The 20,447-nt window shown below is 45.1% G+C and overlaps 4 protein-coding genes across 10 annotated transcripts in view; 2 read left to right on the top strand and 2 right to left on the bottom strand.

Annotated features, from left to right (window-relative positions):
- The window catches only part of zhx3a (zinc fingers and homeoboxes 3a), a 54,931-nt gene extending 49,198 nt beyond the window's left edge, over nucleotides 1-5,733 (bottom strand). For 2 of the 5 annotated variants that reach the window (XM_076047846.1, XM_076047844.1), the window contains exon 1: nucleotides 946-1,047. The gene's annotated coding sequence lies outside the window, so the exon portion shown is untranslated. Of the gene's footprint in view, nucleotides 1-945; nucleotides 1,048-1,092; nucleotides 1,229-5,607 lie in introns of those variants that run through there. The other 3 variants (XM_076047845.1, XM_076047849.1, XM_076047847.1) reach the window with 3 other exon arrangements.
- On the top strand, nucleotides 1,255-5,401 carry adnpa (activity-dependent neuroprotector homeobox a). Its single transcript, XM_076047853.1, has 4 exons — nucleotides 1,255-1,393; nucleotides 1,935-2,047; nucleotides 2,276-2,368; nucleotides 2,711-5,401. The coding sequence occupies exons 2-4, from the start codon at nucleotides 1,940-1,942 to the stop codon at nucleotides 4,925-4,927; spliced, it is 2,418 nt and encodes an 805-aa protein (XP_075903968.1). The 5' UTR covers nucleotides 1,255-1,393; nucleotides 1,935-1,939; the 3' UTR covers nucleotides 4,928-5,401.
- Nucleotides 5,728-8,428, top strand: LOC142902627 (bcl-2-like protein 1). Of its 3 annotated transcripts, none has more exons than XM_076047861.1 (3): nucleotides 5,728-5,867; nucleotides 6,437-7,042; nucleotides 7,788-8,428. In XM_076047861.1, the coding sequence occupies exons 2-3, from the start codon at nucleotides 6,554-6,556 to the stop codon at nucleotides 7,926-7,928; spliced, it is 630 nt and encodes a 209-aa protein (XP_075903976.1). In that variant the 5' UTR covers nucleotides 5,728-5,867; nucleotides 6,437-6,553; the 3' UTR covers nucleotides 7,929-8,428. The 3 variants fall into 3 exon arrangements, with proteins under 3 accessions (XP_075903976.1, XP_075903977.1, XP_075903978.1); XM_076047862.1 differs by having other exon boundaries at nucleotides 5,736-5,871; XM_076047863.1 differs by lacking the exon at nucleotides 5,728-5,867 and adding an exon at nucleotides 5,893-6,241.
- A 3,078-nt stretch (nucleotides 8,429-11,506) lies between these two features.
- gata1a (GATA binding protein 1a) lies at nucleotides 11,507-16,216 on the bottom strand. Its single transcript, XM_076047857.1, has 6 exons — nucleotides 16,058-16,216; nucleotides 14,517-14,731; nucleotides 13,935-14,441; nucleotides 13,290-13,435; nucleotides 12,693-12,818; nucleotides 11,507-12,397 (listed from the first exon to the last, which is right to left on the bottom strand). Exons 2-6 carry the CDS (start codon nucleotides 14,728-14,730, stop codon nucleotides 12,107-12,109), a joined length of 1,284 nt encoding a protein of 427 aa, XP_075903972.1. The 5' UTR covers nucleotide 14,731; nucleotides 16,058-16,216; the 3' UTR covers nucleotides 11,507-12,106.
- Between the last annotated feature and the right edge of the window lie 4,231 nt (nucleotides 16,217-20,447).

Genomic DNA, 20,447 nt, shown 5'->3' on the forward strand with positions numbered 1-20,447 from the left:
CCTGAAGTGACTTCACACAACTCTCTATCCTATGAATTTTTTTTTCCACACACACACACACACATACATATATATATACGTATATACATATATATATATATATATATATACATATATATACATACATACATATATATACGTATATACATATATATATATATACATATATACATACATACATATATATATATATATATATATATGTATATATATACGTATATACATATATATATACATACATACATATATATATGTATATATATATATATACATATATGCATGTATATATACATATACACATACACACACACACACACACATATATGTATATATATATATATATATACATATATATATATATACATATATATATATATACATACATACATACATACATACATACATACACACACACACACACACACACACACACACACACACACACATATATATATATATATATGTACATATATATATATATATATATATATATATATCATACTCACTTCAGGAGTAGCCATAAAAACAAATAAAGATGCAATGTCAACCTCCGGCAATATTTTATCTTCACAACTATCTATCACAACTTTCTACACTGCAGATAGATACTGAAGACATCAAATATATGAGCAAGATGTGCGTAATTACACACACACACACACACACACACACACACACACACACGCGCGCGCACGAAAGAGGGAGGACGTTTATTTAATTTGGGAGGGGTATCAGTAAGGAATCAAAGGCCTTTGTGACATCATAAAGGGCGTATTCCCAGAACACAACTCTCAGTGACAAGCTACACACTGGTAATTGTCAGAAAAGCAAAGCAAGACAGATTTGCAGTATATCTACGAATCCTATTTTTTTTTATAAATACTTTACTTTGAACGAGCTTGACATGATAAATCTGTTACGAGTACAACAATAACGCATACAAACTTTCAGCCATCCCGCCCTGCCCAGCGCCGTGCGGCGACTTCCGTTGTTTGGCCGCCGCCATTTTGGATTCAGAGTTGGCTCGCTAATAATAATAATAAAAAATATATATAGAAAAAAGGATAACATTAGCCGCCACACTATAATCACCGGGTATGTCAAGAGGACGCTGCGGGTCTGGGCAGCCGTTTTACGGAGGGCACAACTCTTTTCTGATGCACGTCACTCGGCCCTGATGCTCAGCCCTCTGGCTAGTGAGTTTCTGCAGCACAGCAGATGTGACAGCTAAGTGGCTAGCTGGCTAGCTCGCTCGCTGTTGAGCATCAGCACCGGCTCACAGGAGAGCCAACATCCTCACACTGCACTCCGCCAACGGCCACTAAAACCTCTGCTTTTGACACTTTTGGTGCGGCATAGTAATCAGCTTAGAGTGCTGCGCACACAAAACACGGTGAGTAGGACGCGAGGGCTGCAACGCCTGAAGAAGAATAAATAATGCTGACTAGCCATTCCGTCCTAGCATTGTCGGTTAGAACAGTGTGTGACCGAGCCTGCAAGAGCTAGCAGCAGCTAATGTTTGGCTACTGATGGCACATCAGCTAAAACATGCCATCCTTATCGAGACGTTTTAGTGTGATAAAGTCAAACACATGCTCTTAATTTTGTATTTGAAGGCAAACGATGGTTGAAACAAAAAACAAAAAAACAAGTACACGCACGACGACTAAATGCCGTCCTGCCGTCCTGAGAGCGATCATAGTTTTGAACAACAGAATCCCGTGATCATTGTGATCATTGAAAGTAAATATGCCCCTGAGTAAACGAATGGAAACACACGTGCTGGGAGGGCGTGTCACCTGCAAAGTCAGAATGTCACTGATGGTTACGTTTTAGAGAGCTGTGCTGTTGAATTCAATTTTTGTGTTCTGGCTTTATGAATAAAACTGTGAGGCCTTATGAGTGAAACTGATGAGGCGTTCTGTCTCCGTCAGGAAAGATGTACCAACTTCCGGTCAACAACCTTGCAAGGATCAGAAGAGCCCGCAAGAAAGTGAAAAAAGCACTTGAAGAAATTGGTTTGGATTACTGCATGGAAGCCGTAGAGGTAGGAAGTTTAATTACAACAGTGGCAGTTCATTTTTTTTTTTTTTAAACGCTTGCGCAGGATAATTCTTGCTAAAAGCTGTATGTTTTACCCCTCAGTCACAAATAGCTATTTCCTTGTTACGCATATAAATTCTCTTTTTCATTTTATGGCAACACAGCAGTGTTGCCATGTGAAGTCTGTAATACAATGTTGCAATTTTGCCTTTTTGTTTCATCGATTCCGCAGAACTTTAAGGAGTTCTGTCCTGATGAACAGTTTGTAAAAAGCACTCAATGCCTGGACATCTCTGCATGGGATCCTTCATATACTAAAACACAGGTAAACTCGACATATGTTCTGATATACTAATAGGAATTAGAATAGTATGTGTTACACATACTTTCTTTACCAATAAATTGTACTTCAATTCATTTAAATGTATGTTGCTGTAATCACCTCAAAATTATAAGAGAGGAAAATGGCACGTTCCACATTTTTGGAAGTATCAGTCAGTCTTTTCTGACCCAAACATAATCTTAAATATCCAAATTGATTAATTTATCATCTAAAACGCTGGCTAAAGTGAATCAGAAGCCAGCACCTGTTTCGCAGCCCCCCAGTGTCCAGTTGTACGCGTAAATGACATTGGTTCTAACACCCAGTTTTCCCACTTTCTTTCAGGAATACAGATCAAAGCCATTTTGCTGTGCAGAGTGCCCTTTTGCCTCCAAATACTACTCAGGCTACAAGAATCACTTCCGCAATGTACACAGACAAATGTTTGACAGTAAAGTCCTGCTCAACTGCCCATACTGCACATTCCTGGCCCCGAAGAGAACTTTGGAAACACATGTCAAAATATTTCACATACGCCCTGGAGGACGGCTGAGCCATGGGAAGCCTGTGCTGTCGGGCAAAGACAAAGCCATTCTTGATAGAGTTAGAAGGGCAGAAGGTGTGGAGAAAGCAATGTACTTTTGCAAAAAATGCACGTTCCGGGACTCTCTCTATAATGTTGTGAGAAGACACATCTACAGGGAACATTTTCAGCACATCGTGTCACCATATCTGGGCTTGGTCACTGAATTATCAGTCAAAAATGGTGCTAGTTCTGTCAATGGCAACAACATACTGTGTAAACGGTGCCAGTTTTCCACACGCAGCTACGAGGCTCTAGTGCAGCATGTTGTAGAGTACCACGAGCGCATCGGTGCTCAGGTGACCACCATGATCGGACATGCTAATGTTTTTGTCTCCACGTCCCAGTGTGTGCCGAACACAACTCCGAAGGCAGTGCCGCAACCTATAATTGGCTACTTGAAACCTGCGGCACCCCCTGTCAAACATCAGTCTTCCATTAAAGTTAGTCAGGTAAATCCCAAAGGTGCCACCAAGAGCGGCGTAGTCACAAATAACTCAACTGGCGTGAACACGTCGCAGACGCAGAAGTGGAAGATATGCACCGTCTGCAATGAGCTGTTTCCAGAGAACCTCTACAGTGATCACTTTGAGAACGTGCACAAGGCAAAAAAAGTGTGGGCCATGGCTAAGTACATCATGAAGATCCACAACTTCACGAGCAAATGTTTGCTCTGCAACCGCTATCTGCCCAGCGACACGCTGCTCAACCACATGCTGATCCACGGGCTCAACTGTCCACAGTGCCACTCCAGTTTCCACAACGTTGAGATACTCATGGACCATACGGCTCAAGCTCACCCAGATGACTTTGTGGGGCCCCCAGGTGCAGCTCCTTTAACCTTTGACCTTACCATTAAAAAGGATAAGACCAGTAACATACAGCTTGCCGTTCTCACGTTTAACATGAAGGAATCTGTCAACGGCCAAGAACAGCCTGCGTCTGCAGCGAAAAGCGTTCCGCTGCAGGTCAACTTGATCCCTACGGCAGGCGTGAAGAAGAGTAGCGACACCCTCGCTGGGCGAAGTCTCCTCATGCCGACTCACAAGAGCGAAGTTGGAAAGACACTTTGTCCCCTGTGTTTCACCATCCTCAAAGGTCCCATTTCTGACGCTTTGGCCATGCATCTGAGAGAGCGACACCAAGTGCTCCAAACGATGCACCCCGTTGAGAAGAAGATGACATACAAATGCATCCACTGCCTGGGTGTGTACACTAGCAATATGGTGGCCTCCACAATCACGCTGCATCTCGTGCAGTGCAGGGCTGTCGGGAGGAACCAGGCTTGCCCAAACTTCAAGTCTGCTCTGACTCTCAACTCGTCAGGGGCTGGCTTCCTGAAGAGGCAGCCAGCTCCCATGCAGTCCACCTCTACCGCCAAGAAAATGAAGCTAAGCCAGGGCTCAGACAGTTTGTCACTCGTTGAAAGTCAGTCGGGATCCAACGGCCTCGCTCTGGATCCGAGAAACTATGAGCACAAGACATATGAGGCTAGGAAGGAGTTCTTGACAGCCTACTTCAACCGGAGACCGTACCCCTCTCTTGAGGAAGAGGAGAAACTGTCTGCAAGTCTGTGGCTTTGGAAATCTGACATATCTAATCACTTTGCAACCAAGCAGAGGTCATGCGAGAGGCAGTGTGAGACCAAGAAGCTATCTGTGCTGCTCGGCTTCGACATGAACGCCCTCAGAAAAGTCACCCATAACTTGACATTTGAGAGCAAAGAGCATTTTGATAGCACCTCATTGTGGAAACCTGTTGGCCCCAAATCTGGTACGCAAAACATTGGCCTGAACGTTCAGCCCAATGCACTAAACAGCAACATCAAAGTTACAACGTGCACAGAAACTATTTCTATTGACTCTGACAGCGAACCAGAAGCGATGGATAAAACTGAGAATGCTGAGAATGGAAGTAGTGATTCAACCTCACATGAGAATGTTAATTGGCGCGAGCCTCTAAACCTGACAGAAGACTGAGTCAGAGCATATCGTAGTCTACCTATTTTTTAAGAACACTTCACAAGATGGGAATATGAATTACTTTCCATCATTGTGCCTTGGTGGAGTATTGATTCAGTCACAAAGGAGTGTAGGCAAAAACAACATCTCCAATTGCAAAGTATAGATATTTGGTCTAATAGCATGGGTCATTAAAATTTCAGATGTTGACATTGTTGGAAAGAAATGAATACAAGTTTCATCATAGTACACAAGTATGTTAGCTATGTTGTGTATGTTTCTGACCATTTGCTCTAGGCCATTCATTAAATTGTATTGTTCACCCTTTTAATTGTTACAAGATTTACGGTCATACCATCGTTTCCTGTTTCCCCACTTCTGTTTTGTCTCAACTGTGATTCACAGTGTCGAGTCACTTTACACGTAGAAGGTGTAGAATATGCCAGTTGCTCATGTACACGTTTTAATAAATCTTGTTTGTTTAATGACGCACTTTGAATTATTTGCCCGTTCATTTGGTGACACGCAGGGACATTACAAAATACTCCTACAGACATGATTGGGGCTTTTAGGGGAGAACATATGAATGTCTAAGATTTGTCTTTTGTTAAAGTTGAGTACTAAATTAAAATTTCTGAGAAGTCAACGCTCTCCTCGTCTGAGTTAAACTAAAAAGGCCATTTCCACGCAGAACGTACCACAAGCTTCTAGATCACCATCTGCCTTTCGATTCACGAGCAGTCTTTCCGTTTCCGGGTACCGCCGACGCTCATTGGCGCAGAAGCCAGAGGAGGCGGGACTTCTGGCGACGTCCGTATCCGAGTTGGCCAACCGCCAGCGTGCATCACTGACTGTTAGGGCCGTGTAGTGCAGCTGCAAAAATGTCCATATTGTCTCCGCATCCACAACTATATCTGTAGCTGCACTCCAAAAAGGGAAAAATAAGCGCTCGGTGGTCGTAAGTAAGATTGTTGACGATGATTACCTCACACCCGCCCCCCCGGTGGTACCTTGTGGCTGTGCCTTTTGCGTTCGCCACGAATTGTTTATAAACAGCTAGTTAGCACGTAAAGCTAAAAGCTGTCAGCGCTTGTATTCTTGAACCTAGTATATACGTTAAGCATTATAGTCATCACAGTGGCTAAATATTGTGTATTTCTCCATAAAGTGTTCGCAAGTGCGACGTTTGTCTTGTTGGTTCCTTTTATTCTATGTAGTTTCGGATGATGCAGTACACTCCCCTCACTCCTGCCCCCTTTAGTTTCTATCTGCTGTGTTTCGATACGATGAGCAGTCTGTTAGATGAATGCATGACGCGAAAGTTCTATGTAGGTAGGCGCGAGTTTACTCTTAACGTTACACCCCATACATTGCATTTGCATCGCCGCTGACAATAACAAATAAGGATGCAATTCGCAATCGTGTTTCAAGTTCCGCTTAGTTTTCACAGCGAACAGTGAAGTGAACGTCTTTCCTAAATAATTTGCTCGCATTAATGAATATTTCATCCGCTTTGTGTGCTCCCAGGATGCTGTTGCTAGCTGCTGGGGAAGCTCCGGTGTGACAGCTGACAGAGGAATGGCTCCAAAAGGCATGGCTTGTAAGTAGGCTGGCTGTGTATTACAGGCTCACAGTCTTGAAACCATGTCGTACAGTAACAGGGAGCTGGTGGAGTTCTACATCAGCTACAAACTGTTTAAGAGGAACCATCCCACCTCCCTGCTGTGGAAGGATGGAGAGAGCAGCCCCGCCGGTGCAAATGGGATGCTGGTCAGGGGCAACAACAAGGGCGGAGCGTCGGCAGGAGCTGGTGGCATAGAGGCGGTGAAGAGAGCCCTCCAGGAGTCAGCGGATGAGTTCGAGCAGCTGTTCACGCAAGCGTTCAGCGACATCTCCTCACAGCTGGAGATCACCAGCGACACGGCCTACGACAGCTTCAAGAGGGTGATGGATGAGGTGTTCAAGGATGGGGTCAACTGGGGCCGGGTGGTAGGACTGTTTGCCTTTGGCGGTGTGTTGTGTGTCGAATGTGCTGAGAAGGGTTTGGGTGAGCTGGTGCCCCAGATTGCTGACTGGATGACCAAGTACCTGGATGAGAACATCGGTCCGTGGATCCAGAGCCAGGGAGGATGGGTGAGTCAGTACGTACGGTATCCCCAGGAGACACTGCTTCCGTTTGTGAGGCGTGTTTCAGTGTGTCAGCATAAATCTAAAAGGTAACTCTGAAGATTAAAAAAAAACAAAAAAACAAAGCAAACCCTCTAGGGTCTGCTGCGCTAGACCCTTTTGGTCGCTTCACTTTCGTTATCACAGCAGCGCCTGACTTCATGCTGCATAACATTGAAGTAAATGGCTCAAGTCAGAGCAGCAGGTTTTCTTAAAGCTGCTGGTATGAAAGAGTTGAATTCTTGACTTTTAATCAGGTATGAAAAATGGGTCAGTGCATCCGTCCTCAGGCTAGATATTTTTTTGAAGATTATTCCATTAATTTTTAAAGTTTATTAAAGCAATGAAACTTTGCTTTTTTGGCCTGTCTTCTTATTTAAAATATTTCTGCCTATTTAATTCAGATTTTTATTAACAGTTGATTGCGATTTAAAAAAAGATCTCTTAAAAAGTTTTTTCTTTTTGTCTTTGTCTTTCACAGAGCCAAACAAATGTTAGGCATGAATTCATTTCAGCTGTGTGATCAGGAGATAGTGTAATCACTGCAGTGGTTACTGATGCGTTCAAAAAACAGAATAAGCAGAGGATCAAAATCATTCCAACAGTGTTTTGCCAACCCTGCTCTTGCTTTCTTTTCATTTGTCTAGAAAGAATTCAACAATACGTTGTCCTGACAGACCCCTCATTCTGTTTCTCGTCTTCTTGATTGCAGGACTGTTTTGCCGAGGTTTTTGGGAACGGCGGCGCTGCAGGAGCGCGGAGAACCCGCGAGGCTCTGAATCGATGGCTGCTAGCTGGGGTGGTGCTGCTGACCGGGGTCCTGGTCGGTGTTTTCATTGCTAAAAAACAGTGAAGATGCCGCATCTCTTTTATTTGCAGCGCATGCTGTCATGCCAATAAATACGAAAAAAAAAAAAAAAGTAGTTTATGTTTACAAAAACAAAAGCCCAGTCTGCGTGTGCACTGACTGATTGTGGATGGTTTGGCTTAAGCAGTTTGTGGAGACATGGTTCATATGTAGCCTGGTGAGCTGTTATACTCCTCACCCTGCTTTGTTGTCTTTTATTTTTTTAAATACTCAACAGAAGTTTTCAGTTGTACAGAGGCTTGAACTCTCAAGACTGAATTGTGCTTAAAAGAGCCTGATAAGCTATGAGACAGTGGAACAGATTCCAATATTGTGGTGAGACCGCGTTTTTTTCCTTTTTGTGTTATCCAAGGACCAATTTTTACTACGTGTAAACTGACAGAGAATATAAGTTATTTTTCCTTTTCACTGTGTTATGCTTGGCTCCTCTCCATGGTTGTAATGGAGTTTAAGCATGCTTAAAAAAAATAAATATATTTATCTTTTTCTTGTGTCTTTATTTTGCTGGTCTCAACAATGGTCTTTGGGAAGGAAGTGCAAAAATATTAAGTGAAGATGAAGTTTAGCAGGTCAACGTGCATGTGAGGTGATGGCGTTTTGACTCAAGTAACAAATGTTATTTCCAGGTTTTTTTTTAAATTTTTTTAATTAAATCAGCTAAAATCAAAAGTTGAAATTAATACAAAATTCTAGTAGAAAGTTTTTAGATATGACAAACTAGTATATACGTTTCAGATACTGAAACTATAAAGTTTCCAGGTAAACACACAAACACACACATATACTGTATATAATATGCGTTAAGAAATGAATCCCACCAACATATTTAATGACTGTATTGTGGCCTGATCTTTAAATATGAAGAGTCTCTGAAGTGGGAAAGACTTCCTCCGTGCAAGTCACACCACCGACAATAAATGACAATGTCAACGCCCAAACACATGAAAGTTGTTATCTCCCAAGTGCAGTGTTCAGACTTTTACATCCTGTGACAGTTGGGAGTGTAAGGGGGCGGGACCGGGAGCTGCAGTGCTCAGGTTCGGCCTTCAGGGGGCGCCTCCGCACTGCAAGTTTGCCAGCAGGGCTGTGTGAACACAAAGTTGTGGTCATTTTTCCTTGATGAGTGTTTATGATACAGTTTAGTGTCACCATGCACAGCCTACCGGTCGAGTTTTTATAGATTCCCACAACAAGAAGACTTTTACAGGACCACAAATAAAAACAGCTCTGCACAAGCAGGTTGAGTATCTTATCAGATAGCCGTGACGAGGCCGCCAATGATTGAATCACTCAGCTCCTGGTTAGATTTGTGTCTGTCTGTTGTAGCAAATGAAATTGCTGAAGTGGTGCACGGGTGAAATGGGCTCAAAGTGGAAAATAGACAAACGTCGACGCAGGGCCACTAACGGATGGCCCTGTGAGCGGGCCTGTGGTTGCTAATCTATCCCCGGCATTTGTGGCCATTTCCCTAGAGCAGAGCTGACGGCTGCAGCAGATAAACAGCAGATAGAGGCAGTTAAGGGAAAAGGAGTTTGAATTATAGATGGGCTTGTCAAACATCATCTGCATTTATTCACTGGCTGCGTCGCTGCTCGTTCACTTCCCAAATTGCGATGGATCTCAGGGCCTGAAGCTGGTCTTCGAGGGTTGATCTCCGGCACAATGACCTTTCACTTCATGTGCTTATTGGGACAGAGCGGGAAGACCCCCACCTTTCATCTCAGACTGAGACCTCACACGCCATGTCATGAAGTTTGTGTGTGAGTCAGGCTAAGTGGACGGTTGACTTTGAAACGTGACCGTTCCCGTGTTGGGTTCTGCACAGTGCTGCCGCTCAAAAACACAGGTTTGGTTTAACCTGAAAACACAGGAGGGAGTGCCTGCGAATGACACACTGTGTCACCAGTGGGTGCCAATGCTCCCCTAGACGCCCCCTAGATGTTCACAGAGCTGCGCTTACTGAGTCGAAATAAAAGACCCAAATGGCAGAAATGAAAGTCTTATTCCTCCCTGTGGGTCTGCAGCGAAGCATGCTGGGAACATCAGAAATAACAAATGATTTTTTTGTAGGTTTGCCACCAGCCAAGAGTTTGATGCAGGCCCTCAAAAAAGCTCTTCGCTCCACCTGAATGTGACTTTTTCCACTGGCAGATTATGACTGAACTCTCTTTGATGACAACTTGTTGACTTTTTCGGTTGTGCGTATCGTGCTGCCCCTTGCTCACTAACTGACAGGGTGTGTGTGTGTGTGTGTGTGTGTGTGTGTGTAGGCTGAGAAATGGTGCCAGCAGCAGGTGGATGGTGTGGGGTCTGCAGCCTCAGTGATAAGGTATCAGTCACTCCCCTCCGGTCGAACCCAAGCCTGCTGCTGCTGCTGCTGCTCTGCATGCACCCTCAGAGGTCATGACCAAGGAAATGGGAGCAACACATTGAACAACACATTCAATTTTTGCCAACCAACAAGAGTAATAGTAGACAGAGAATCATTCAGACTCCCACACAGCATCCTCAGCGGTTCCAGAGTGCAGCCATTCTCAACAAAACACAAGTTTGAAAGAAATTGTCATATTCTGACATCTAACAAAAAAGCCCCAGAGAGATTTTCACATCCCGAAGAATGCAAAACCTGTCCTCCGCATTTGACCCATCATCCCCGGTGGGCAGCAGCGGTGCCACGTCGGGAATCATTGGGTGATGAAACCCCCCGATCCAACAATGATATATAAATATTCATTCAATAAGCAAAATTAAACCATGGCTGACTATATGAAGTGATCTTTTTTGATGAAAACAATCTTGCAGAAGTGTTTTTTTCATGTGCAGTCGTGCAGCTTCAGTAGCACTGTGTCCGTGAGCTGGTGACGGGTTTTTAAATGTCTTATCAAGTTGCTTGTCTTATACTGTAAGTGGCAGATTTGGTCGTTCCTCTAGAGCAGACATGGGCAAACCACGGCCCGCGGGCCACATCCGGCATCTAGACAGTTTTGCTGCATTTAGCTTCATTTTAGTTGCGCTCACTCTCATCCACCTGAAAATATTTCCACATCGCTGACATGACCTCTCACCACTGGACCCTGCAATCATTTAATGTAAAACTGCGCGCTGCTGTAGCGCACACCAATGGGTATCATTGGTGGATACATGCACCAAATACACGCATTGGTGTACGAATGAATGGGGCTGCATTGCCCAAGGACACAGCGACTTGGATGGAGCGGGATTTGAACCTCCAACCTTTCAGTCATTGGACAACCCGCTCTACCTCCTGGGTAGAGTACTCAAGGCCAGTATCAGAGCCGATACCCAACACTGGTGTCTGTATCGATGTGTCACTAACACAGGTACTTTAGGTTAATTGTTGTCACTTTAAGAGATAGTGGGTGTGTGACTGAATTTGCATACCTGTACAGGTACACCACTGGGTGTGCACAATGAGACCAGTATACCTGAGTGGCGCGGCACAATGGGGCAATTCAGGCGCCGTGGCTGTGTTCAATTCACAGAACTGCAGAAATAAACTGTATTCAAATGACAGAAACAAAGGTCTCCATGACTCCCAGAGATCCTGCTGCACCATTTATTGATTTCCCTGCAAAGCAGAGGAGTGAAACAAGCTAGAGTACATTTTTACATTTTGGTTATGGGGGTCAAGGGGGAATTGGAGGGTCCATATTACACATTTTCAGCTCTTTGTTTTTTTGTCCAGGGCATGAGTCGTTTAGAGCTTGTTGGGTTTTAGCCTCCTGCTAAAACTGCCGCTCTGTCCGCCTGTTTGGAAGGCAACAAAAACAATGGCCTCCATTTCTCTCAGCAGTTAAGCAATGGAAGTAATGGATGGAATTTTTACACTTCTTACAAGCTAGGGACACTGATGATTGACAGAAAAAGTTGGTAAAAGTGTATCATTCATAATACGGGACCTTTTCAGAGATGGTTACAAATCGGGTTTGTGCTCATATTTACAGCCGCATCAAATTCCAAACCACTAGAACACCAAAAGAACACCTACAGAACTTGATGCATTCCCCTTCGGACCCTCCAACATTCTTAAAATGCAGACAACCTCAGTCACATTTTGTAAAAACACAAATACACGCACACACGCACGCAACACGCACACAAAAATCACACAAAATTGGAGCAAAGTGATTCCCCGACCAGCATCACACCAGCGTGGGCACCATGCCGCCGCCCAGGTGGTGGGTGTAGGGCAGCGGGGTGTGTGAGTGGTGCAGGGGCGAGGCCGCGGGGAGCAGGTGAGGCGAGTGGCCGTAAGCCAGCAGAGTCCCGGGACTCAGGGAGAAGGAGGCGTCGGCTGCGTCCAGCGGCAGCGGCTGCGCCAGGTCCGAGTAGGGCTCGAACACGACCGCCTTCTTGCTCTTCTTGTTCTTGCTGGACACCTTGCGGTTGCGCGTCTGGATGCCGTCCTTCTTCATGGCGAGGGGCCGGTTCACCTGGCGGTGGGGGAGGAAAGAGGGGAGGGGCGTGGGGGTCAGCCGATCAGAATTTGGCACGTCAAGCTGAAGTTCTGGGACTTTTTAATCATGAATTTTATTTATCCTGCGGTTTACATCAAACTAGCGCTTACAGTGTCATAAAAAACACAAGTGCAGTGCAATATTTCAAAAACGTGCAAAAAGTAGGAGAAAATAGAGCGCATGAATGGCAGCAATATATCTAAAAGATACAAGAAAATACAACTAAAAAGAGTGAGCATAAAAAAATGCATTCTGCACTGGTGCAACTCACGTTGTGCAGCTTGAAGTAGAGGCCGCAGGCGTTGCACACGGGCTCACCGTTGGCGTTGCGCCTCCACAGGGTCGTCGTGCTCGTGTGACAGTTGGCGCAAAGTGTTCCCGCCCGCTTGCTGACGATCTGAAGGAGCAGAGAAATCAGGGTTACAGAAACACGCAAGCACACACACGCACAAAGCTCCGGGCTACTAGAAGTGCGTCCCGTGCCGATCACGTGCGTCTTCTTATTGCACACACTTGACATTCTGAGCACGAGAGTGCAGTCAACACTGAAACTACAGCAACATGTAGCATGCGCTCAAAAGATTTTGAAACAGTGAAACCCACAACGTCACAGAAATCATTATTGGCGTTACAGTGCAAGCAGCACAATGGTGTTAGCATTAGCATGTTAGCAACTGTAATAATAATAATAATAATAATGTCTTTGTGGTTCAAGTACCGATTCTGGAAGTATGCAATTTAAATTTTTATCAATTATTATTGTTACGATTATCATTATTGGCGTTAGCATTATTAGCATTATTGAACCACAAGGACTCAAGCTATATGGAAAAGTGCGACTGTGTGTGTGCATGTGTGTGTCTGGTACCAGTCTCTTCTTGGGCCGGATCAGTGGCCGGTTCTGGCCGTTCATCTTGTGGTACAGTCCGCAGGCGTTGCACAGGTAGTGTCCCGTCCCGTCACGGCGCCACAGGGGCGTCGCCGTGGCGCCGCAGTTCACACACTCTCTGGACTCTGAGGTCAGAAGGCACACACAGTGTCAACCGCTGCAGAATTACACATCAATATACCTGCGCTTTTCGGAACAATCTGCACCAAACGACCCCTCCGACCACCAACCACCCACCTCCCAACACTCACTCACATTCATACAACGCCACGTGGGTGAAGTGTCTTGCCCAAGGACACAACGGCAGAGTGGGATGGAGCGGGATTTGAACTGCCAACTTTTCAGTCATTGGACAAATTGTTCTGCCCCCTGAGCTCCAGGCGCTTTTCTTAGTAAAGGTAGTTCTTAGTAGTGAAGGCCAATGGTTGGAAATCTCTTTTGCAAATCTTAGGGATAATTATCATTGTAAATTGTCATTTATGACAGGAAAAATTCAGAATCCTTTATTTTGCACATTTATTTCCATAACCGTGGAAGATTTTCCTTCATCATTAAAAACAGTTAAAAAACAACCACAAAATGGGTTTTGAAGCAAATTTATTTGCGTGTGTGTTTTGCTCTCACCGGGAGTGGATATCCGCATCTTATTGTGGAGTTTGGCAGAATACGGGGTGTTGATCCAGGATCCAGGGTTGGAGTAGAAGCCGGCAGAGCCGAACTCCCCCGGGCCGCCCATGTACGAGCTGTACGGATTCAGCATGTGTGACGAGGAGTGAGACGAAGTGGTGTACACACTCCCGGTGGCGGGGGTGAGATTCAGGAAGCTGCTGCTGCTGCTGCTGTTGACCAGTGACCCCCCAGCAGGGCTGAGGCGCTCGGCCTTCAGGGCCTCCTGAAGCTGCGGGCTCTCCCCGCCCTCCCTGAACGGAGGTGAATACTCGTCTCTGGAGGAGGAGAAGACGGCGGCGGGTGCGTAGAGGGAGGCGGAGGTGTGCAGCGGGGTGACGGAGAAGTGGCTGCCGCTCCAGCTCGACGCCGCGGTGGGGAACGGCGAGCCGAGCGAGTGGCCGGCCGGCCCGTCCAGCAGCTGCAGGTTGCTGAGGAGACCCGGCGAGCTGAACACCTGGCGGACTTTAACAGCAGGAGGAGGAACAAGAGTGAGTTTGGCACCACTGGATGAGATAACGGATGACGGCGGCTACTGACCCGAGCTGTGTCTGTAGCTGGGCGCCGCTCGGCTGTTAGCGGGGCTGGAGAAGAAGGAGGGCAGGCCGGCCAGGTCTGCATCCTGGCTGGAGAAGAAGGAGTCCCCGTCGTCCCCAGGAGGCAGCAGGCTGGGCTCCGAGGGGAAGCCGGCCAGGGGGTCTGAGGCCAGCAGGGACGGAGACCCCCAGTGGGACGGCTCGGACGAGTCCTCCATTCTGACGGACACAAAGTTCTGCCTTTTAGCGGCGTCAGGGCTGCAGGTGGGTGAGGAAACCGCAGCATCCTCCTCAGCTTCTGTGAATGAGGGTTTCCCCTCACTCGCTGAAACTGTGAGCCGCTTGAAACTTCTGGCTGAAGCACATCCAGCAACTTTGCATCACAAGATCATAAAATCTAAGGTTGAGGACAAGGTCTCTTAAACAAAAGCACTCTAAACTTCCTTTTTTTTGGAGAAGGAAGTTAGCTTAGTTAAAAATAAGCAGCTCTATAATTGTTTTGATGCAGGCCGGGTGAGAGGCGGCCCTTCAGCAAAAGGTGCGCCAGTTTAAAGAATGTAAAAGATATTTCCTCTGGGACGGCCAAGGAAGCAGCGCAGTGCCTGTGGCAAAGCCGGCGCAATTTCAACCCCGAGCTTCAATTTGCTTCCCACGTCATGATTTCACACTTGTATTGTCAAGTCGGCGGCGCTGTTCTTGTTCTCAGGTGGCAAAGGTTTATCAAGACACCAGGCCTTTCTTGTCAAATTTCTTTAAAACTTGAAAACTGAAACATATGATGGATTTCAGTGCGATAAAACAATGCAGCCGTTCGGCTCGGCATAGCCACAGGAAGTGAGAAGAAGATGCTTACAGCGTGAGATAAAGTCTGAGAAAATCTGATAAACAGCATTATTACAACTCTAAATATAGTGCGCTGATACACCATCCTCCTAATCTCATCTGATTAATAGAAATCTGCCACAGCGAAAGTATGAAAAGGTAGCAGAGTGAGACAGCAAGCAGGCTGCAGCGCCCATCCAGCACTGCCAAAAGCCACATTTACCTACATATATCATAATAATAATAACAATAATAATAATAATAATAATAACAATAATAATAATAATAATAATAATAATAATAATAATATGAACATTTAAGATAAAAAACATTCCAAACATTGTTTGGAAAAACATTCCAAACAAAAACAGTTTCTTATTTTTTCACGTTTACTCTTTTGCAGTTGTTTTTTTTTTTTTACAGCACTGTTGAATCCAGCACAAATGGATTCAACCATGAATACAAAATAATTGACTCGAATGGACCAAGAGCAGCTTATTATAATGTAATAATCAGCTGTAAATTTAACCTCTCGGTCTGACAGGCAAGAAAGTTGCAAAAATCAATAAAGACTGATTTTGTTTTGACTACTGAGTAAAATTTAAATCCCTCAGTTGAAACTTCGACTTTTGTGTGTGAATCAAAACCTTTACGAAGCTGAACATGAACCAGTGGGACAAAGTGGCAGCGGCCGGACCGACGGCAGGCAGCGAGCTCACCTACCTGAGTAGAAGGAAGTGCTGGACGAGACGAGACGAGGAGAAAAGAAAAGACCAAGAGTCGGAGGCGAGAGGTGGCGCCGCTCCGCTGTCCACCTCCGTTTGAGGTTCTGGGCTTCAGGAACTGCGTCTTCTCTGAGCAGCAGCAAAAGTTTGGGGTTAAGTGACAGTCGGTGGGCGGTGTCAAAGGGACAACAGTTTGAAAAGACACACCTCTTGGTCCAGAAAAAAAAAAAGCTAAATAAATGAACAACAACATAATGTGCACGAGTGAGTTCACTGAGCCTGATGTTGGTTTATGTGCACGTTGATGCTTCCTCCTTCAAGGCCTAATAAGTGTTTTATTTTACTGGTAATATATATTTCTTTCTCCTTTATATCTCTGAGGACGAGGCGACATGGTGGTGCAGTGGTCGGCGCTCTCGCCTCACAGCAAGAAGGTTGCAAGTTCGATTCCGCTCATTCTGTGTGGAGCTTGCATGTTCTCCCTGTGTGCGCGTGTGTGGGTTCTCTTCAGGTTCTCCTGCTTCCTCCCACACTCCAAACAGTGGCCCTGTGATGAACTGGCTACTTGTCCAGGGTGTCACTCTGCCTTCGCCCTATGACAGCTGGGAGCGGCTCCAGCAGACCCCCTCAGCCCTGAGTGCAGGAGGAGGCAGGTATAGAAGATGGATGGATGGATGGATGGATGGATGGATCTCCAAGGATGCAGGAAAAACTGGCGAGGCCGGTCCGACAGCTGAGGCTCCAGAACGGAACCGTGCGGCTGTTTAGCCGCCTGATAAGGGCGGCAGGAAGCAAATGTGAGATGGGCCCCCCTGCAGAGCTCAGGGTGACAAACACAGTAATGCAAATTGGCGGAGGAGCTGCAATCACAGGGCTGTGAGATACGGTCCGGGCACAAGCGCCGCACTGTGACCGTCATTTGGTAACCAAAGCAGCTCTCCAACTTTCCTGCGGCCCCATTTGTCCTGCAGTTTTCAGGGAAATCAGCGGAGGGAGGGAAGTGTTTCACACACTGCACAGGAAACAATGAGACCTCAACAACAGCCTGACGAGGCATCGCTGCGGCTGGCTGGAAATACAGCACGTCCTTCAGAGAAGGTGACCGACCGGCCGAGAGTTGGTGCTGCGTCCAGGCCACTGGGGGACATTCTGTCAGCAGTGAATTCTCACTAAACAAACAAACAAACAAACAAACAAACAAATGAATACATAAATAAATACATTTTATGGTCTAGGCTTCTTTTTATATTAGTTTGCTTCTTTTTTTATATATATATATCAGTCTGACTTTATTTCACTCTGACTTGAAAATCTTGACTGCAGCTCCTCTTTTCAGTATTATTTATGTAAAACAAAACAAAAACATGACCATGTAAAGTTACATTTTTTTAAAAAAAAAAGGGTCAGTGTTCACCACTCTGACCCACTTCCTCTTCAATCAGGTGATGGAAATCAAGAGGAAAGAGAACTCCACCTGACCAGCCTGGTGCCCTGTGCATGCTGGGTAGGCTGCAGGTGGCACCAATGTTTCACTGTCAGTGAGTTCGTGCAGCAGCTGCAAGTGAGAGCGAAGGCCACGAGTGAGTCTGTGAGGGCAGCGAAGCTGCGAGGCGGCGAGGGCGGAGGTGGCGGCACTGGCGTAGACAGCTGGCGGGGATGTGGCTGCTGCCGCTGTGACAGCGAGCTGCTCGTCACTGATAAGAGCTTATCAAGATGAGAGGAGGAGGCGGAGCAGGAGGAGCAGGAGGGAGGTAGGGGAGGATGGGGAGGAGGAGGAGAAAGAGGGGAGGATGGGGAGGAGGAGGAGCAAGAGGAGGAGGAGGCCAGGAATGACAGACAGGCGGCTCACTGAGAGGCAGGCAGACACTCAACCAAGCACGGGCAACTACGGCCCCCTAAGCTTTTTAATCCGGCGGGTCGAACTTGAACAAATTATATTACACTCTATCTGTACAGCTGTGTTTCATGCATTTTTTCAGTGTTTTCAGTGTTTTCAGTGTTGTGTTTCAACACTGTGAGGCTTCAAAGACACTGATTTTCTTGTCATTTCGCTTTTGTTCATTTCCAATTGACATTAAAGCATGTTTTTGTTTTTTTTACACATCCCATGATCATAGGATGTGTAGAAAATCCTCCTATGAGGTGGGTCCCCAACACACTCCATCCATCTGCTGCTGCTCCAGCTCCTCTGTCAACTTTTTACAAGCCATTGTGGCCGCACCAGTCTAAAAGTTTGCCCTCCTCTGATCTAGACACACACACACACACACACACACTGAGTGGCTGTGGCCCAGCTGAGGCTCACACACACGCTGCAGCCTCCTCGGACAGTTGTGAGCTTCTGCTGCCGGCTGAGTGTCACTGGTGGACTTTGGCTGCTCGCTGATTCCCAAGAAACACACTGACTGGTGTGTGTGTGTGTGTGTGTGTGTGTGTGTGTGTGAGTAGGCGGTGGTGGTCTTATCTGTGTCGCACAGCCCCATACCCAGGAGAGCTCTCTCTCACACACAAACACACACACACACACACACACACACACACACACACACACACACACACACACACACAGCCTCCTCAATGTAATTCTCGTGGATAACAGAAATAACATTGCTTCTCTTGCATATTTGAAATAAAATACAAATTGAATGAAATCACAAACCATAAATCACATTTAAAAAAAATCTCAATTCTTCTCATCCACTCATATACATTTAGTTTGTAAATAACACCAGGCAGCCATATGAATGATGATGATGATGATGATGATGATGATGATGATGATGATGATGATGATGATGATGATGACAACGTTGATGTGAGACTAGTAACTTCAGCGATGCGGCTGCTTTTTTATTTCACAGCTGTGCTTGTAATCTCAGAGCTGAGTGACGTGTGTGGAGACACCCAACACTGAAATAAAGCCACAACAGATAAAGCCTCAAAGGCCCCTTGTTCCTTTGTTGTTTATAATTCTTTTACCTGCTGTTCAAGCTTTTCAGTACAAATTTCACACCAAAACCATAATTATCTGCATCACAACAATAAAAAAAAAACAAACATCAAATTATTGATAAATTACCATGAGATGAGTTTGATACTGAAATACTACAACAACCTCTCAAACTACTACTATTACTAATAACAACACTGCATATTACTAACTCCTAAACACTAAATGTAGTTGTGCTGAACATTTCCATGGCTGATGTCAGCAGGCTAATTCCATGTAAACTCATTATCAGATTTTCAGGTTTAACAGAACACTTCAGCGACACCGAATGCAAAGGCTGCTCATTGGTCAGACTGTGAAGTCAAGTGGAGCAAAATGAGCTGCTGGTATTTCCTGCTGTCATGTTTACAACAATAACACACAGTTGTTTTGTCAGATAACAACACAGGCAGATAGAATTCATCAAAGGGAAATTTAGTGTCACCTCAATGTGACAACAAGGACATTTCCGTCACTCAAGGCCAGGAGGGGAAGCGCGCCACCTGAGGCCTACACTGCCCTCTTGTGGAAAATGACAAGAGTTCGCCACTAGCTAGACGAGGAAGAGCTTGACTTGGCTTCACTTGTATTTGTGTTCTGGAATACACTCGCAGTCACAAGTTGGGACACACAGTCTCAAGCAATGTTTTTTTTCTTCTATCTTTACAACTTTCTACACTGCAGATAGATACTGAAGACCTGAAATATATGAGCAAGATATATGTAATTATGCGGCATTGAAGAACATGTCAAACAACTAATTATGCTTTTTTATGAAAGGCAGCTATTTTGAAGAATTTAAATATAAAACTTGTTTGACTTATTTTACACTTTTAATGTTTCCTTCATAATCCCATTTGTATTCATACGTAGTTTTGATGCCTTCAGTGAGAAACTGCGACGTCAATGCTCATGAGAATGAATGAAAGAAAGACTTGACAGTGGTAGTGCATTTCCATCTTTAAAAAGACATTTTTCTCACTCACTTTTCTCTACTGTCTTTCTTGGGTTTTTTTTTTTTTTACAGGCGTGGATAGAAAAAGAACTCAAATTTAAAAAAAAAAAAATTAAAATCATAATCTGTCTTTTTCCAGTCAACCAACATAAACTCATCTGCTTTTGTGCTTCGGTCTGTGCTAAAAAAAAAAAAAAATAAATAAACCCCTGTGTGATGTCACAAAGGGATGTGATACCAACTTACCTCAGAGGGGTATCAGTGCCCTTTGTGACGTCACAAAGATTAATGACAGGACTTGGATCATTTCTGACAAGACGGAGACAAACCATGGTTAGAAAAGCATCACAGTGGAAATGACAACACTGGAAAGTGTTGTCAGCTAATAAATGACCTGCCTAAGGATCAAAGTGAAATTATACAGAGAGGAAATATTGGCTTGGA

Source organism: Nelusetta ayraudi, unplaced genomic scaffold (genome assembly GCF_046127955.1).
Source record: "Nelusetta ayraudi isolate G7.1 ecotype Tasmania unplaced genomic scaffold, CSIRO-AGI_Nayr_v1 ptg000096l, whole genome shotgun sequence".
NCBI classification, from domain to species: Eukaryota; Metazoa; Chordata; class Actinopteri; order Tetraodontiformes; family Monacanthidae; genus Nelusetta; species Nelusetta ayraudi.

Bases quoted from the DNA above. Each gene is read 5' to 3' on its own strand.
- LOC142902627 (XM_076047861.1), top strand. From the start codon at position 6,554: ATGTCGTACAGTAACAGGGAGCTGGTGGAGTTCTACATCAGCTACAAA. The intron at 7,043-7,787 runs GTGAGTCAGTAC...TCTTGATTGCAG, and splicing joins TCCAGAGCCAGGGAGGATGG to GACTGTTTTGCCGAGGTTTT.
- adnpa (XM_076047853.1), top strand. From the start codon at position 1,940: ATGTACCAACTTCCGGTCAACAACCTTGCAAGGATCAGAAGAGCCCGC. The intron at 2,048-2,275 runs GTAGGAAGTTTA...TCGATTCCGCAG, and splicing joins ACTGCATGGAAGCCGTAGAG to AACTTTAAGGAGTTCTGTCC. The intron at 2,369-2,710 runs GTAAACTCGACA...ACTTTCTTTCAG, and splicing joins CTTCATATACTAAAACACAG to GAATACAGATCAAAGCCATT.
- gata1a (XM_076047857.1), bottom strand. From the start codon at position 14,730: ATGGAGGACTCGTCCGAGCCGTCCCACTGGGGGTCTCCGTCCCTGCTG. The intron at 13,436-13,934 runs GTGAGAGCAAAA...TTCTGACCTCAG, and splicing joins GATGCGGATATCCACTCCCG to AGTCCAGAGAGTGTGTGAAC. The intron at 12,398-12,692 runs GTGAGTTGCACC...CCCCACCGCCAG, and splicing joins TCTACTTCAAGCTGCACAAC to GTGAACCGGCCCCTCGCCAT.